This window comes from Octopus sinensis, linkage group LG26, assembly GCF_006345805.1.
Source record: "Octopus sinensis linkage group LG26, ASM634580v1, whole genome shotgun sequence".
NCBI classification, from domain to species: Eukaryota; Metazoa; Mollusca; class Cephalopoda; order Octopoda; family Octopodidae; genus Octopus; species Octopus sinensis.
The window spans coordinates 23,216,025-23,236,024 of record NC_043022.1 but is presented as its reverse complement, the minus strand read 5'-3'; the positions used below and the strand labels follow the sequence as shown (position 1 = coordinate 23,236,024).

Here is a 20,000-nt window from a genome sequence, read left to right as displayed (position 1 = left end):
GAGCCCTGGAAGCCCATATAAGATGTTTGGGGTCCACACAAGGAAAATAGTAAATTGGGGGCCCACTGTTGTTTATTAAGGGTCCATGGAAAAGATTTGATTTAGATGTGCTTATTGTAAGAAACAGCTGAATTCATTTCTCAAACATTTTACATTGTTCAAACTAAAAGTTAATGGATGAATAACAAAACAGGAATTTTGAAAGAAGTATCTATAAAACTAGTTTTTAAACACCAAATGACTGTAGGGTTCATCAAATGACTATTTAAACATCAAATGACTGTGGGGGGGTCCACCAGAAAAAAGTAGTAATCAAAGTAGTCTATAGATAAAAAATAGTTGAGAACCAGAAAAATTTTTGTTTTAGATGTATGCTAGGTTTCTTTCTGTAACATTTTACGTAGGTTAACCTACACAAGTTAAATGTGTGAATAACAAAACAGGAATTTTGAAAGAAGTGTCTACAAAACTAGTTTTTAACCCTTTCGTTACTTTATTTATTTTGAGATGCTCTGTGTTTCTTTCAATTATTTTAAATATAACAAGGAATTTAGTAAAATAACTTAGTTCTCGTTAAGCTAGTGTTAGGAACATAAAGTGTGACTAAGGTTTGGTGGAAGATTTTAATTCAAAACTTATGAAAACAAGACATTTGTACTCGGAGCCAGAGCTGGTTTCAGCTGGGTTGGTAACAAAAGGGTTAAACATTGAATGATTATGGGAGGGTCCACCAGAATGAAATAGTAATCAAAGGGATACACAGATAAAAAAAATGGTTGAGACCCACTGATCTAGATATATCTAATTTTATTAACAGCTCTTTGATAAACTATCTTGACTTGTTAATGAATCTGAATCAACTAAAAAAATATGCTCATCATGTCCCATGTATAATTTATGACCTTGGTGAATAATGTTATATACTCCTGCTTGTGTCCACTCTCAGTGTTCTGTTGTTGTTTTTGCCACTAATATTTCATTCTTCATTTCAAATTGCTTTATTCCTGGGAGGGAGTGGTAGAGGTGGTGGTGGTGGTGGTGGTTTTGGTGGTGGTTAAACTTTCTTCTTCATTACAAACGTTCTTCATCCCCTCAACCATTTTCCATTGCCATCCAGAGACCTCAGAACATTCTGAGGAAATAAATGTCAACCAATGATACTGATCATCGAGATCTTGTCTTGAGGGAACAGCATTGATGCTGTGAGTTTAGTTTTGACCTGTTTTTTTCCCTTTTTGTTCATTTCTCTGCATTGGTTACACCTCCCCCCACCAATCCACCTTCCTCAGCTATCTTCACTTATTTGTTTTTTTCGTTTTTATGGCCAATTGTCATTTACAAAAACAAAACCAGAACAAAAGTAAAAACATCTTTTGTCTCTCTGGAATCTCTCCCTCATCATATTGCATTTTTCTTAGTTGCCATTTAGATAATTCCAACCCATTGTAGGTCCACCGCCATCAACACCACCAGCACTACCACCACCACCACCACCACCACCTCTCGTTCTCTCATTACACCACGGCAAATCGACACTCCCATCACAAGCTCCCTGAATGTTTTCTCAAATGTTATTTACTATTTTCTAGGACTGACCTGTGCCTGTCTGTCTGTATGTATGCATACATGCATATAGGCATGCATGCATGTATGTATATATGTATGAAGTTATGTATGTGTACATGTATGTATATGTGTGTATGAATGTATGTTTGTATATATATGTCTATATATGTGTATGTGTGTGTGTGAATGTCTCAATGTTTGGAAACATGTATGTATATGTGTGTATGAATGTATGTGTGTATATATATGTCTATATATGTGTGTATGAATGTATGTGTGTATATATATGTCTATATATATATGTGTGTGTGTGTGTGTGTATGTGTGTGTGAATGTCTCAATGATTGGAAACATGTATGTATATGTGTGTATGAATGTATGTGTGTATATATATGTCTATATATGTGTGTATGAATGTATGTGTGTATATATATGTCTATATATATATATGTGTGTGTATGTGTGTGTGAATGTCTCAATGTTTGGAAACATATATGTATATGTGTGTATGAATGTATGTGTGTATATATATGTCTATATATATGTGTATGAATGTATGTGTGTATATATATGTCTATATATATGTGTGTGTGTGTATGTGTGTGTGAATGTCTCAATGATTGGAAACATGCATGTATGCCTGTCTCTGTATGTATATATGTATGAATTTATATATGTGTACATGTATGTATATGTGTGTGTAAATGTATGTTTGTATATATGTATATGTCTATTATGTATTTGTGTATGTGTGTGTGAATGTCTCTATGACTGTGTACATGCATGTATGTCTATGTGTGTATATATGTGTCTACGTTTATGTGTGCTTGTTCGAATGTGTAGGTCTGTGTTTGTGAGTATCTATGTGTGTGTGTATATATGTATATGTCTATATATGTATGTGTGTGTGTGTGTGTCAGTGTCACTATGACTGTATACATACATGCATGTCTGTCTGTCTATGTGTGTATATATGTGTCTACATTTATGTGTGTTTGTTCGAATGTGTAGGTCTATGTTTGAGTATCTGTGTATATATGTGTTTATGTATGTGTATGTCTATGTTTTTGAGTATCTGTATATGCATTTGTTTGCATGTGTGTCTGTGTGTCTCTATGTGTGTAATTGTGTGCATGTGCGAGTGTGTGTATATAAGTGTGTGTGTCTGTCTGTGTTTGAGTGTGTATGATAGTATATTATTGTGTGTGTGTCTGAGCATCATATCCTTTTGTATATCTGTGACTTCATTGTACAATGTGGCCTTACAGTAGATTTGGCTGCTATTTCTAGCCGTTGGAGTGACCGTCAAGAGGCTTGCATCTGTTTCTGAAAATATGTGTTCATGCAAATTGCTATATGGATGTGCATGTAAGTGTGTGCATGTGCATGTGTGCATGTGCATGTGTGTACATGTGTGTGTTTGAGTTGTGTGCGTGTGAATATGTGTATATACATTTTTCAATGCGTGTATGTTGTTACTATGTGTTTATATATTGATTTAAAATTTTTAGCACAAGGCCAACAAGTTAAAGGGAGAAGTTAAGTCAATTAAATCGATCCCAGTTCTTAGCTGGTACTTATTTTATCAACCCCCAAAAGAATGAAAGGCAAAAGTGACTTCAGCAGAATTTGATCTCAAGACCTAAAGACAGACAAAACACCACTAAGCATTTTGCCCAGTATGCTAACAATTCTGCCAGCTTGCCACCCTCAGTTTGTTTGTATAATGATCTTACTGTGTGTATGATCTGAGTAAGATTTGACTGCTACTTCTACCATGTCTAGCTATTATGTAATAACTGTTATCAGCTTAGACATACGGGGGGGAGGGTTGTTATGGTGGTGTTCTCTGTAGAGGTGACTGTGGAGGAGAAGGTGATATGGAGAGTGGAGGCGGAGTAGTAATTGGAACAGAATTGCTAAAATACCAAGTGTATCTAGGCTGGTAGCGTGCACTTGTTGGTTGTGGTCTGCTGTGGGGAGGAAAGTCAGTCATGCATGAAGATATGGCAGTGTGTGTGTGTGTCACCAGAAATTAATTCGGCTGACTAAAGGTGAGAGAGAGAGAGAGAGAAGGTTGTTTATGAAAGAGTAAAAGAGGAAGAAGGGGAAGAGGAGGTGACCGTGAAAATTTTATAGAGCCACACACATATGTAATATAATATAGGGAATTTTAAAACTGTTCAATTCAGATCATCAAAGCAATTAGGAAACAAAACCTCTCTGTATAGAGCTATTTAAAAATCAACAAGTGAGACAGATAACTCCAATAAGATTGGTTAGTCAAAATTTTTGTACAATATTGGCAATGCAAATTGCAGTGGACCCGGCCTTCATAGCTGGTACTGATTTACCAGATAGAAACTTAGATAAAATTACGGTAAGGTGGTTGGCATTCAGGAGGGCACCCAGCCATAGAAACCAAGTTAAATCAGACTGGAACCTGTATATATATATATATATATATATATATATATATATATATATATATATATATATATATACTAGCAGTATAACCCGGCCTTGCCCAGGATTAAGTTACGATTATTAAGCTAATCAAGTTCTTTATTTGAAACCAAACTAAGTAATATAGATGTCAAATTTGGGCGAAATCCGTTGAAATTAGTTATATTATACATATTATATATATATAATATAATATAAATATATATGGGCAACAGACACGAATACACACACATACGTATGTATACCTATTGTAAGTTTTGTGCAGGCATACATGTTCATAAACAGAAATGAATGGAAAAAATGTTAAATTTGTAGATTAACACTCGCACGATTTTCACTAAAGTACATATACTATGATTATAAAATATAGTGTCTTTCAAAAACAAAAAACAAAACATTTTACATTTTATTTTTTATGAACGTCATAACTTACTCTCTTTCTCCCTTTGTCTTTCCCGTGAAACTCTCTGCCTCCTTCTTCCACTTTTCTTTATCTTATTTTTTTTTGTTAGACGCTGGCAAAAAAAGCTAAGGCTGTTTATGAACGTCGTCATTTACTCTCTGTCTCCCTCTCTCCCTCTCTCACTTTGTCTTTCCAGTGAAAATCTCTGCCTCCTTCTTCCACTTTTCTTTATCTTATTATTTTTTTTTTGTTAGATGCCATCAAAAAAGCCAAGGCTAATATTTTTTGTGGCTAAAAGCTATGTCTGAAAATAGATATTTACGCTACCCACGGGTGCCTCGGGGGGGGGGAATAAGTTGACAAAACCCAGATAGGGTGTTGACAAATGTCCTCCTAAAATTGGAGTGACATGCATGCTAATTTGTGGATGTGCATAAATTACAATCACGCACACACATCCTCCCTTTTATATATATATATATATATATATATATATCTCATTATCATCATCATTTAATGTCTGTTGTTGATGCTGGCATGGGTTGGATGGTTTGACTGGCATGTTGGAAGGCTGCAACAAACTACAGTCTGGTTTAGCATGGTTTTCTGTTGCTGGATGCCCTTCCTAATGCCAACCACTCTGAGAGTGTAATGAGTGCTTTTACGTGCCACCAGCACAACACTGGGATGCATTTATGTTCCACCAGCATGGGTGCCATATTGCATGACACTGGTATCTTCCATGACTGCAATTTTGCATGGCTTGATGGGTCTTCTTCTCAAGTGCAACATAATACCAATGGTCTCAGTCATTTCATCCATGAAGCCCAACACTCGAAAGGAACCCAGCCACTTTGCCTCAGTGAGGCCCAATGCTCGAAAGGAACTCAGCCGCTTTGCCTCCGTGAGACTCAACACTCAAAAAGAACTCAGGCACTTTGACTCAGTGAGGGCTAATGTTCAAAAGATGTTCTTTACATGCCACCAGTACAGGTGTACATGGCTTGACAGGTCCTCTCAAACACAGTACATCATCAACGGTCTCAGTCACCAGTCATTGCTTCTGTGAGGCTCAATGTTCAAAGATCATACTTCACCACCTCGTCCCATGTCTTCCTGGGTCTACCTCTACCACAGGTTTCCTCCACAGTTAGAAATTGGCATTTCTTTACACAGCTGTCCTTGTCCATATGAATCACATGACCATACCAGCATAGTCGTTACTCTTGCACATCATATCTGATTCCTCTTATGCGTAACTTTTCTCTGAAGATGCTTACACTCTGTCGAACATGTCGAACACTCTGTCGAACATAACCCGTGGCCTTCTACATGGGATGGAGCCAGCCTACGTATGCATACCTTCCCTTCTTGGGACACAAAACTCTACTTGTGAAGACCTGTTGAAGCAAGTGAGGATCAGAATCGAAATCGATCAATGGAAATTGCAGATGAGTTACCAGTGCCGGTGGCATGTAAGAGAACCATCCGTTCGTGACCGTTGCCAGCGCCGCCCCGACTGGCCTCGTGCCGGTGGCACGTAAAAAGCACCATCCGTTCGTGTCCGTTGCCAGCCTCACCTGGCCCCCGTGCCGGTGGCACATAAAAGCACCATCCGTTCGTGGCCGTTTGCCAGCTCTGTCTGGCACCTGTGCGGGTGGCATGTAAAAAGCACCCACTACACTCACGGAGTGGTTGGCGTTAGGAAGGGCATCCAGCTGTAGAAACACTGCCAGATCTGACTGGGCCTGATGAAGCCTTCCGGCTTCACAGACCCCAGTTGAACCGTCCAACCCATGCTAGCATGGAAAACGGATGCTAAACGATGATGATGATGATGATGATGGTATATGATAGATCGCTAGCCAATACACATTCTTTATGTTGCCTTCGTGTTTCTGTCTGTATTCCTTTCTGTGGAAGAGCATAAGCTCGAAACGTTAAAGACTTTTTCACTTCCCGAGCGTTATATTAATACATCTGTTTTGCTGTCTTCATCTTTTGTATTTTTGTGAATTCTCACTATATATATATATATGTGCCGGTGGCACATGAAAAAACATTCGAGCGAGGTTGTTGCCAGTGCTGCTGGACTGGCTCCTGTGCAGGTGGCACATGAAAAACACCATTTGAGCATGGCCATTGCCAGTACCGCCTGACTAACCCTTGTGCCGGTGGCACGTAAAAGCACCCACTACACATTCGGAGTGGTTGGCATTAGGAAGGGCATCCAGCTGTAGAAACTCTGCCAGATCAGGTTGGAGCCTGGTGCAACCATCTGGTTCGCCAGTGCTCAGGCAAATCATCCAACCCATGCTAGCATGGAAAGCGGACATTAAACGATGATGATGATGAGGATGAGGATGATGAGGATGATGATGATGATGATTGTATGTATGTATGTATGTATGTATGTATGTAGTGTTTTGATTGTTGATCATTTTTTATCCTGGTTCCATTTTGTAGCATAGTAGCTTATATAAAATTTCTGATTTTCCCTAATTAACTTTACTATTATTTACTGAAGATAGTGACATAATGGTGGATAATTTTATGCTCTCACAGTCTCTCGTTGCATGATTCATGTCAGATGAAGGTGATGGAATATATATTTATTTATTTCAGTGCTCACATATTGTTGCATTTTCATAAGTCATTTCATTTAAGCCGAGATTTATGTTGTATTATATTACAATAGAAAACAAAGGTCACATCTGGAGATGTTGGTTTTCATGTTATCTCTTGATTTGTCTTTATATTTGCTGACATCAAATTACTACAGACAAGTGCTGAGCATAAAATAATATGTAATGTGTGGTCAGGTGAGGGAAAGTAGGAGAGTGGTCTGTATAGACCTGCAAGTTCTGATGATGACCACATCCAGAGACCACAAAGAAATTCTGGAGCTGTACTTCATTGAGTGCAAAATGTAAGGCCATTAGATTGGTGGTACAGACTATTTATTTAACTTCTTTCTCGCACCCTTGAAAAAGGCGGCCAGCTGGCAGAAACATTAGCATGCCGGGCGAAATGCGTAGCCGTATTTCGTCTGCCGTTACGTTCTGAGTTCAAATTCCTCCAAGGTCGACTTTGTCTTTCATCCTTTCGGAGTCGATAAATTAAGTACCAGTTACGTACTAGGGTTGATGTAATCGACTTAATCCGTTTGTCTATCCTTGTTTGTCCCCTTGTGGGTAGTAAAGGAATAGGTAAAGGAATAGGTACAGACTAGAAAGCCTTGTGATAGTAAGAACCACTTCAAGGTATTTTAAACCAGACGAGCTGGAAAAGGAGGAGGGGAGGGAGAGAGAGAGAGAGAAAACAACTGTGTAGTTGGATCAGCAACAACATCCCAGAAACTGTTTCTAGAACACCACTAGTGACAATTCTAAGGACGGCCAAAAACTCACCCTGTCTTTATGTTAGGAGCCAAAAGCTCCTTACCCCCATTCAAGTAGTGGCCCATCTGGGATTGGATGTTTTTGCTTATGAAATGGAAACGAGAAAGAGGTGGTAAATTGCATTGGAAAGAAAGATTTATGATTGTGTGAAGCAATAATGAGTTGAACTAATGGGAGCAAAACTGGATTAAGGCCCATAAAAGCCCTAAGCTATTAAAAGATTTTGGTGGCCTTGTATATATGTAATTCAAAATATAAACAATGATAGACCATGAAATAAATTTTTATTTTTCAAAAGGAAACAAAACTAACAGTAAGATGGAAAGTAATGTTTATTTTTGTATGCATCCACGTTATTTATATTTGATAAGTTTTTCTTCTACTTTTTTTAATTACAAAGTTTCCGATCAGATCTTCACCATGACACAATGAACATTTTCAAATTATATTTCCAATTAGGAAGGGCATCCAGCTGAAGAAACTCTGCCAGATCAAGATTGGAGCCTGGCGCAGCCATCTGGTTCGCCAGCCCTCAGTCAAAATCGTCCAACCCATGGAAAGCAGACATTAAACGATGATGATGATGATGAGGATATAAATCACATTGAATATTATTTTAGCAAGTTTAAAGTGATTTCTTTTGTGCCACAGACCATTTACCATTTCTGTGGTGCCCTCCACTTCCCTTAATGCTCTAAGCACGTGCTTATTTTGCTTAATGGTTAATCCAGCACTGAATGGAATGTTTTAATAAATGTGATGAAGATAATGAGATGCTGATTGGTGGGAAAGGAAGTGGGACCAACATTTAAAAGATACCCTGATGGTGAACTGCTGTTGGTGAAAAACCACATCAGTACTGTTTCTCAATTTGAAACTACTCTGCCCTGAGGGTGTGGTATGCTTCTTGCCACTACCAACTGGGAGGGCATGTTTGGCTGCATCAGAAGGAGTAACAAATGGTCATTGTCTTAGAATATTTTGAGTTTGTCTAGATGCCAGCTTATCATTCCTTTGTGGATAGGTTGCTCTTATTTCATCACCATCATCATCACCATTGTCATCACCACAATCATTTAACATCTGTTTTCTAAGCTTATTTATTTATATTTATATATGTATATTTATCAATTCATCTTGTACATGATATCTATATTATTTGCATCAAAAAGGTGGCGAGCTGGCAGAATCATTTGCATGCCAGGTGAAATTCTTAGCAGTATTTCATCTGCTGCTACGTTCTGAGTTCAAATTCTGCCAAGGTCGATTTTGCCTTTCATCCTTTCGAGGTCAATAAATTAAGTACCAGTGAAACATTGGGGTCAATGTAATCAACTGGTCCCCTCCCCACAAATTTCAAGCCTTATGCTTTTAGTAGAAAGAATATATTATTTGCATCAAATTTTTAATGTCCTTGGTGGCACGTGAAAAGCACCAATCCGATCATGGCTGGAGCCAGCCTCGCCTGGCACCTGTGCCGGTGGCACGTAAAAAGCACCCACTACACTCACAGAGTGATTGGTGTCAGGAAGGGCATCCAGCTGTAGAAACACTGCCAGATCAGACTTGAGCCTGGTGCAGCCTTCTGGCTTCCCAGATCCCGGTCGAACCATCCAACCCATGCTAGCATGGAGAACGGACGTTAAACGATGATGATGATGATATCATTTAACACTTTACCCCACCCTTATTGTATAATATGTTACTGCACCCTCATGTAACTGTACCTTCTCTATCACTCTCTTGGTTCCACCTCTCTGTATATTCTGTAAGTGTCGCAATATAGAAACATTTCTCATGGCATCAGTACACAGTTTAGAGATGCTTACATTTTTTATTGTTGTATTTGGGGATGGTCATGTTGCCAGTTTAGCCTATAAAAACACACACACTATATATTTGGTGTTCATTTGCTTCAGCTTTATTTTATATTAATTGTATTTCAGCCAGAGTTCTTTCGTCACACTTCTATGATCTCATCAGTGGTCCTTTGCTTTCTTCTTTTACATTTTTTATGTTTTCCGTGAAGTTTTCACAGGTGCAGCTAGTTTTATTACTATTATTATTATTATTATTATTATTATTATTATTATTATTATTATTATTATTCAGTAGTCTTATTTTTATAATGTGCTTTCACTGCACTACCGAGCACAGCTCTGTGTGCCTTGGGTATGTGCTGTGGTTTGCTGTGATGCTCTTATGGTTACTGTATTGAAAGTGTTTTGCGTAGAATGTGTGCAGTGCCCAGTAGTGCAATTTTCTGTATGTTATATATATTTGTAAGTCCTGGTGTTTTTGTTATGTATTTGTCTGAATATTCTTTTATCATCCTTAATGCGCCCACTATGATAGGAATTGTTTCTGTTTTTAGATTCCACATTCGAGTTACCTCTATTTCTAGGTCTTTGTATTTTGAAAGTTTCTCCATTTGTTTTAGAGAAACATTGTCATCTGCTGGTATTGATACACCAATTAGAAAGCATTTTTCTTCTTCATGATCTCTGACAACTATATCTGGCCTATTGGCCTTAATTTCTCTGTGTGTATTGACATAATCCAGAATATGGTTGCTTTCTCATTTTCTCTGACCTTTTCTGGTGTGTGCCTATACCATCTTTATTATTATTATTCAGTAGTTTTATTTTTATAGCGTGCTTTCACTTCACTACCGAGCGCAGCTCTGTGTGCCTTGGGTATGTGCTGTGATTTGTTGTGATGCTCTGATGGTTATTGTATGGAAAGTGTTCTGTGTAGGATGTGTGCAGTGCCTAGTAGTGCAATTTTCTGTATGTTATATGTGTTTGTAAGTCCTGGTGTTTTTGTTATGTATTTGTCTGAATATTTTTTTATCATGCCTAATGCACCTACTATGTTAGGAATTGTTTCTGTTTTCAGGTTCCACATTCTAGTTATCTCTATTTCCAGGTCTTTGTATTTTGAGAGTTTCTCCATTTCTTTTAGAGACACGTTGTCATCTGCCGGTATTGATACATCAATTAGAAAGCATTTTTTTTCTTCATGATCTCTGACAACTATATCTGGTCTGTTGGCCTTAATTTCTCTATCTGTGTGTATCGGCATATCCCAGAGTATGGTTGCTTTCTTGTTTTCTGTGACCTTTTCTGGTGTGTGCCTATACCATCTTTTTTCTGTTGTTATTCCATAATGTTGGCATATTATTATTATTATTATTATTATTATTATTATTATTATTATTATTATTAAATTATTATTATTATTATTATTATTATTATTATTATTATTATTATTATTATTATCATTATTATTATTATTATTTCTGTTTTCTCTTGCAGAATATAACCAGAATGTTCACTAGATCAATTCCCCAAAACCACCCTGGGTGCCAGGTTCAAAATTTATTCCTATAGCAGCTGTTGATGTTTCACTGATAAACATCTCTAAAGAATCTCTTCTGGATTTTACGGCAACCATGTTGATAAAAGAATATCGCATCCCCTTACCTCTTACGGTTGATGAATATCGCATCGCACAGCTGTATATGATACAGGTATGATATGCTTCATTTCATTGTATTACTAAGTCTTGTGAAGAGCTAGCTCATGTATTACATGTACATGTATCTATATTTTTACATACCTGTCCTACATGATACGTGTAAGATATTTCAGTGTTATGTAGCTGTCCATGTGATACATGTTTGATATACCTATTCAACATAACTATCCTATATATATTAATAATAATAATAATAATAATAATAATTGTGTACAGTGCTCAGGTGCACTACAACTCATCTAAAGTGTATATATAATCAGGTGTAGTTTCGACGGATTTCGGGAAGCATGAGGGCCTTAAAGGATGCAGTGTCATGGCAGTCAACAACTGATGCAGGCAGTTTATTCCACGCTTCAGCAACCCTGAGTGTGAAAAAATGTTTCCGAAAGTCATGGGAGCTGTGCTGTTTTCTGACTTTGTAGGCATGTCCACGTGTGTTAGACACATGGAGATCAAAAAGGTGTTCAGTGTTGTTGTTGGTGAGGTGGTTGATAACCTTGTGGGTGTTTACCAAGTCCGTCGCCAGACGCCGGAGCTTCAGTGAATCCATGCCCAGGGAAACAAGGCGCTCAGAATATGGTAGGTGTCTGATGGAGGGTATGCGTTTGGTTGCACGTCTCTGGACAGATTCCAGGAGGTCAATGTTCTGAGCAAGATAGGGATTCCAAACTGATGATGCGAATTCCAAGTGCAGTCGTACCATAGCTGTATACAGTTTTAAATAGATGGCTGGAGAGCGGCTAACAAAAGTCTTGCTGAGTGATGCCAAGACACCCTCGGCCTTCTTGACAATTTTAGAGATATGCTTTGTCCAACGCAAATCACTGCTGACAGTGATGCCTAGGTCACGCTCGCAAGAGGATTTCTTGATATCAGTGCTGTGGAGGGAGTATGTGGACGCAGGGTTTTTTCTCCCAAAATGCATGGTGGTACACTTGTCCACAGCCAGTTTCAGTTGCCAGTCTGTGATCCATTGCTGCATTGTGTCTAGGTCTGATTGCAGGAAAGAGTTGTAGACATCAGGATCAGTCCTCTTGATTTCAAGGTACAGCTTGATGTCGTCTGCATATTTCAATACTGTGGCATTCTTTAAATTGGCATCTATGTCATTAATGTATGCCACAAACAGGAGGGGACCAAGGACAGATCCCTGTGGTACACCCGATGACATCTCATATGGTGTAGAGTGCTGTCCTAGAACTGTGACTACCTCCTTTCGGCTGAGGATGAAGGATTTCAACCAGTTAAAAAGGTCATCCCCCACACCCATTGCAGAGAGTTTCACCATAAGCCTTTTGTGTGGCACAGAGTTGAAAGCCTTAGCAAAGTCAAGGTAGACAACATCCACCCATGAGCCACTGTCAGTGATCTGAGTAATGTAAGATATCTCAATGCTTTTGTATAGCTATCTCATATGATACATGTGAAGTATACCAGTCACATGTAGCTGTCCATGTGGACACTGCCTGATTTTGGAACCAAACCCACAATCTTACAATCATGTGTCCAACATCCTAACCACTAAGCCATGTACCTCCTTTATTTACTTATATATATATATGCACGCACACACTCACACACACACACACACACACACACACATACACACACACAATTATTCAACCTTTTCTGCAGTTCCTCTACAAAAAAGCAAACAATTCATTATCAGTCTTTTTATTCTTTTTTGGTATTTTTAGCTTATAGCTTCTGCTTATAAGTTCATAATTAAGTCATTTCTGGGATCCCACACAGTACGTTCCATAGCTTTTCAAGTTACAAATAAAACTTTGCAAATAGTCTGTCTTTTATAGCATCAAGTTTGCAGGAAATAGCATTTCTTCTTTTGACCTTTTAGCATTTAAACCAGATATAACTGGCCTAAATATTTTACTTGCTTTATTTTCAAGCCAGCCAGATTGGGCCCCTTAAACCTGCCTTATAATGTCATTCAAAAAATAGACAAGGCGCAGGAGTGGCTGTGTGGTAAGTAGCTTACTTACGAACCGAACCACATGGTTTGGGGTTCAGTCCCACTGTGTGGCACCTTGGGCAAGTATCTTCTACTATAACCTTGGGCTGACCAAAGCCTTGTGAGTAGATTTGGTAGATGGAAACTGAAAGAAGCCCGTCGTATATATATATGTATGTGTGTGTTTGTGTGTCTGTGTTTGTCCCCCCCCCCCCAACATCGCTTGACAACCAATGCTGGTGTGTTTACGTCCCCATAACTTAGCGGTTCGGCAGAAGTGACCAATGGAATAAGTACTAGGCTTACAAAGAATAAGTCTGGGATCGATTTGCCTGACTAAAGGTGGTGCTCCAGCATGGCCACAGTCAAATGACTGAAACAAGTAAAAGAGTAAAAGAATCGTGTTGTTGGACTCAAAGCTATGACATTACAACCAGCCAGGAAAAGTCTTCGCTACATTTGCGGCACTTGCCAGAGGGAGTGTTTGTCCAAGATAGGACTACACAGCCACAGCAGGAAATGTATTAGGACATGAAATGTAAAATGTATTAGGACATGAAATGTAAAATGTATTAGGACATGAAATGTAAAAGCCGGACTAGATTATTTTATGCACAACTCCATTGTCTCCCGAGACAAAAAGGATGCCAACAACAACAACAACAATCAAAATGCCAAAGAGTTAACCCTTTAGCATTTAAACTGGTTATATCTGGCCCAAATATTCAACCTGTTTTATGTTCAAACTGACCGATCTGGCCTCTCACACCTGCCCTACAATGTCATTCTAGAAATAATCACCTCATCAAAATCTCAAAGCTATGAGATAATGCATGGTTAATTGAAAGCAGTGTGAATAAATAAGCATTGACAAAATAATCTGAATGCCAAAGGGTTAACATAGTTTATGAGAGAGAATATTTTTTGAACAAATGCTGATGAGTGTGTGAAGATTGTTAAAATAATCATAAAATTGTTTAGTAAGTCATATTTTGAACTACAAAATCTTTCTGTCATGCTTTTAAATATCTACCTATATTGAAATCAATCAATCAATCAAAAGCAAAATCAAAATCAAATTCGATGACTGGCGTCCATGCTAGCAGGGTGCAAAGAGCACCATATGAGCGTGATCGTTGCCAGAGCAGCCAACTGGCTTCCGTGCCAGTGGCATGTAAAAGGGCACCATTTGAGTGTGATTGTTACCAAAGTAGCCTCACTGGCACCTGTGCTGGTGGCATGTGTAAAAGGATTCGAGCGAGGTCGTTGCCAGTACCGCCTGACTGGCCCCCGTACCGGTGGCACGTAAAAAGCACCCACTACACTCTCGGAGTGGTTGGCATTAGGAAGGGCATCCAGCTATAGAAACTCTGCCAAATCAAGACAGGAGCCTGGTGTAGCCATCTGGTTTGCCAGCCCTCAGTCAAAATCGTCCAATCCATGCTAGCATGGAAAGCGGACGTTAAACGATGATGATGATTGAAGAATATTTACTGTGAAATGGGTAAATCGTCTGCTGTTACACTAGTAACTTCACCATTTGGAAATCAAGATCAAGATGCTTTCTGGCTCAATAGACAGGAAATGAACAGTTTTTTGAGATAAACTGGGATTATAGTTTACCTTTGGGTTTAATAGTTTGGGTGCTGAAAAGTTCCTGGCTTTGGGTAAAAGAAAATACAGGAGAATCAGTTAATTATGATTTTATTCAACATATTCCCCTCTCAGATTTACAGTGGTCCTTTTGTTATCCTAAGCCCTGTAAAAGAACCCAGAAGATTGGGCCTACAGCCAGGCTTTTCGCAATATCCTTAAAGCTAGAAACTTTCCAGCACCTCCTTGTACTAATAATTTCATTGTTACTGAAAGGAAACCTCTTTCTAACTTGAATACATAGTTCCATGAGGAATTTCAAGTAATCAGTTGTTAATCTAATATTGATAACATCATCAAAAGGTTCACTAATTAAATATGTTGTTGCCTTTCCTACAATGTAAACATCATTAATGATTTTCGTAATTATTTCATTACTAAACTTATTTTCTGATAATTAACAAACCCAAAATATTTCAACATTTTGTTTGTAAACTGTCCTTCTGCTGCACACACCAAAAGAAAAGTAACATGTCTCTGATTTTGTGATTGCTTAATGCTTTATAAATTTTCCTAGCACCATCAACTTTGTCAGCTTTTGAGTTAAATTGTTCTGATATTGTAAATATTTTGAATATTTTGAATAGGTGTGAACTTCCATTATCTCTTGCTGCTGAAAGAAAAGTTAAGATGTTAAATATTTTATGAAAACCTCTAAATACAAGGGCAATTTACTGACAGCATACAAAGGGTAAAAAAAATTACAGATGCATACCATAATACAGACATAAAATACATCATCTTTTAATAATTTCTGGAACCCACTTTTGGTGACCCTCACAGAACAATTATCACTTGTGAATCTAATTATATTTTCTGGAGGACTATTTCTGTCATGCAAGGTAGATCTGGAAGCATTGTTAAAATCAAGAGCTATTCCATTATCAACAAATACAGTATCTAACAAGACATCCAAGACATCATGTTTATTCAAATCAAAGTATTTCACAGCTGAAGCCAATATTTGGGTAACTGAAATGTCAGTACTTCCATCAATTACTAGAAAATACTTTTGTAACCTATGTATGTTATGGACATTCATTATCACTATTTTTTCACAAAAGGCTATTTCATCTATAATGACATAAAAAAGTTTAGTTCTTTTCATTGATAATTTTTCATTAATCTTACTGTCCAGAAACACTCTCTTACATACCACCAGGGAGTGATCAACATTTGTAAAGAAAATGTTATGTTCAGCAAAATACCTAGCAATAAGCAATTCATTTTTTACTGTTTGTTCACTTTCTGTTGACTCCTTTTTACAGCATTATTTCAGTAACTAGTAGTATAGCCTGGCATTGCTTGGGTTTGTTTTCTTTTTTACCCTTTAGAATTGGAATTTTTGAAAAGTAAAAATTTTGCATTATGTAGCTTGTTATTCTCTTTAAGTGAACATTTTCTGGTTGAAATACACCAAAAAATGGTGACACAGCAGTCAAAAAATCGGAAAAAAAGCACCTTTTTGATGTAAATAATTTTTGGTCTTAACATGGTCTGATTTGAATTTTTTCTTCTACAGAATGAGGAGCAAACCTTCTTCTTTCATACTCTCAATTTTGGTCAACTTGTGCCACAGGGTCTCGGTGGAGATAGTGTTAGTTGAAGGCTACCAAACCTGCCACACACACACACACACAGACAACTTCAGCTTTATATATATAGATATCAATACTAGATTTAGCCATATCAAAGAATCTCTTATGTTTGGCACAAGTTTCATTAGCATGGATTTATTTGTATTTCTCAGAGTATTGTTGCAGTATTTACAGTAGCTAGTTCCATTGTATATATTTTGTTGAAGCCAATCCTTAAATTTAGGATTTTGTGGTTATTCTATCTTGAAAGGTTGTGCATCCTATTTCCGTTTTTTTGTGGGAGTTTACATTCCATCACTCATTATGATAAAGGGCAGTTATAACAATTTTATGACAACTTGAAATATGACACTGTTTATATACAACTCATACACAAGGCATGACAAATACCAATGTGAAGGGCAGGGTTGCTTGGTACAAAGAAACTAATGTAGTACAACTTCCATACTCCACATATACATACACATACTCAAATACACACATACACATACACAAGTGTCTCAGTGCTATAAAAAAAATGCTGGCCTATGGAATTAATATTTTAATTTCTTTTAAGGCGGTAAGCTGACAGAATTGTTAGCATGCCGGGCATTATGCTTAGCGGTATTTCATCCATATTTTCATTCTGAGTTCAAATTTCCCTGAGGTTGATTTTGTCCTTCAACCTTTTGGGGCGGATAAAATAAGTACCAGTTGAGCATTGGTAAAAATGTTAGCATGTTGGACAAAAATGCTTAGTGGAATTTCATCTGTCTTAATGTTCTGAGTTCAAATTCGCCTTTCATCCCCTTGGGGCCAATAGATTTTTGTGCCTCCATATATATATAATTCAAAATATAAACAATAACAAACCATAAAATAAATTTTTATTTTTCAAAATAAAACAAAATTAACAGTAAGGCACAGGAGTGGCTGTGTGGTAAGTAGCTTGCTTACCAACCACATGGTTCTGGGTTCATTCCCACTGCATGGCACCTTGGGCAAGTATCTTCTACTATAGCCTTGAGCCAACCAAAGCCTTGTGAGTGGATTTGGTAGACGGAAACTGAAAGAAGCCCATCGTATATATGTATATATATATTTGTGTGTGTGTGTGTGTGTATGTGTGTGTGTGTATGTTTGTGTGTCTGTGTTTGTCCCCCAACATCGCTTGACAACCGATGGCGGTGTGTTTACGTCCCTGTAACTTAGTGGTTCGGCAATAGAGACCGATAGAATAAGTACTAGGCTTACTAAGATTAAGTCCTGGGGTCGATTTAGCTTAGGAACCATTACATGGTGCTGGTGTGGGTGCTTTCCATGTGGCGCCAGCACAGGTGCTTTTTCGTGGTGTCAGCACTGGGCTCTTACAGGACAATCCTCTTCAGAAAAGGGAGCAGCATAAACACTAATGCTGGGGAGGACAGGTCTTCTTGAGTACAGCAACGTGCCAGATATCTTGGTCCTTTGTTATCTCTTCCATAAGGTCCAGTGTCCTGAGATCGCCCTTCAGTACTTCATCCCATGTCTTCGTGGGTCTCCCTCAGTATGACTAAAATATCAGTACTAACTTACACTAGCTTCTGTACTATTACTATACAACTGCTGCTTTACTATAGCTACTATTACTGCAGACCCCTACTTGCAATAACTATTATATTATTACTATACCCCCCCCCCCATTTTATTATAGCTACTATACTATCACTACACCTTACTCTACTATATTTTTACTACAACTCTATTACTACAATACTATAGCTTCTGTACTATCACTACAATACTATAGCTTCTGTACTATCACTATAATACTATAGCTTCTGTACTATCATTACAATACTATAGCTTCTGTACTATCACTACAATACTATAGCTTCTGTACTATCACTACAATACTATAGCTTCTGTACTATCACTATAATACTATAGCTTCTGTACTATCACTATAATACTATAGCTTCTGTACTATCACTACAATACTATAGCTTCTGTACTATCACTACAATACTATAGCTTCTGTACTATCACTATAATACTATAGCTTCTGTACTATCACTACAATACTATAGCTTCTGTACTATCACTATAATACTATAGCTTCTGTACTATCCCTATAATACTATAGCTTCTGTACTACCACTACAATACTATAACTTCTGTACTATCACTTCAATACTATAGTTTCTGTACTATCAGTACATACATTCCTATTTATACTTGTATTTATACTAGTAATGTTGTCACTAAAACTACCCCTACCTTACTATTGATATTATATTAGCACTGTAATCAACTCTGCCTCACTATAGATCCTATACTATCTCTACAACAACATCTATTTTACACTGTGCACTATACCATCCCTATAACATCTCTATATCCACTATACTATGACTAAAATACCAACACTGCTTTATTCTAACTGCTATATTACCTCTATAATTATATCTATTTCACTCTAGCTACTATACTATTGCATACCTGCCTACCTTACTATAGCTACTATGCTATAACTACAGCCACCCCTATTTTGATATAGTTATGTTACTATCACTATGAGGAGGTGCTGAAAAGTTCCTGGCTTTAAGGGTATCATGAAAGGCCTGACTGGAGGCCCAACCTTCAGAGTTCTTGAACAGGGTTTAGGACAACTGAAGGATCACTTTAATAAGTGTGTGAATCTTAGAGAGGAATATGTTGAATAAGATAATAATTAACTGGTCCTCCTGTTTTTTTTTTTACCCACAGCCGAGAACTTTTCAGCACCTCCCTTGTATATATATATATATATATATATATATATATACACACACACACACACACATACGGAGGCGCAATGGCCCAGTGGTTAGGGCAGCGGACTCGTGGTCGTAGGATTGCGGTTTCGATTCCCAGACCAGGCGTTGTGAGTGTTTATTGAGCAAAAACACCTAAAGCTCCACAATGCTCTGGCAGGGGATAGTGGTGATCCCTGCTGTACTCTTTCGCCACAACTTTCTCTCACTCGTTCTTCTGTTGGCCTGCTCGCTTAGCCAGCGGGGTGGCGTCATTTGAAGGCTAAAACAATGCGAAGCGCATTGTGACCAGCGATGTGTAGCAACATCTGATAGCCTGGTCGATCACTGTGACAGTGATATACACACACACACACACACACACACACACACACACATATATATTTATATATATATTAATCAATAAAATTCCAACTAAGTCTGATTTTCATGTTTTATTTACTTGCAGTTTTTACAATTTTATGATATTGAAATAAACTAGTACTTTCAAAGTACTAATTTATTTCAATGTTGTAAAATTGCAAAAATTGCAAATAATAAAACATGAAAATCAGACATAGTTGGAATTTTATTGATTAATATATTCTTCCATACAACATCATACAAACTCGGATGTGTGTGTGTGTGTGT

At 37.6% G+C, this 20,000-nt stretch overlaps 1 protein-coding gene across 6 annotated transcripts in view; it reads left to right on the top strand.

The window, feature by feature from the left end:
• LOC115224740 (protein retinal degeneration B) overlaps nt 1-20,000 on the top strand; it is a 143,799-nt gene that overhangs the window by 23,353 nt on the left and 100,446 nt on the right. For all 6 annotated transcript variants that reach the window (XM_036513577.1, XM_036513576.1, XM_036513578.1 and 3 more), the window contains exon 2: nt 11,154-11,368. In XM_036513577.1, the coding sequence (XP_036369470.1) occupies nt 11,291-11,368 (78 nt within the window). In that variant the 5' untranslated portion in view covers nt 11,154-11,290. The remainder of the gene's footprint in view (nt 1-11,153; nt 11,369-20,000) is intronic.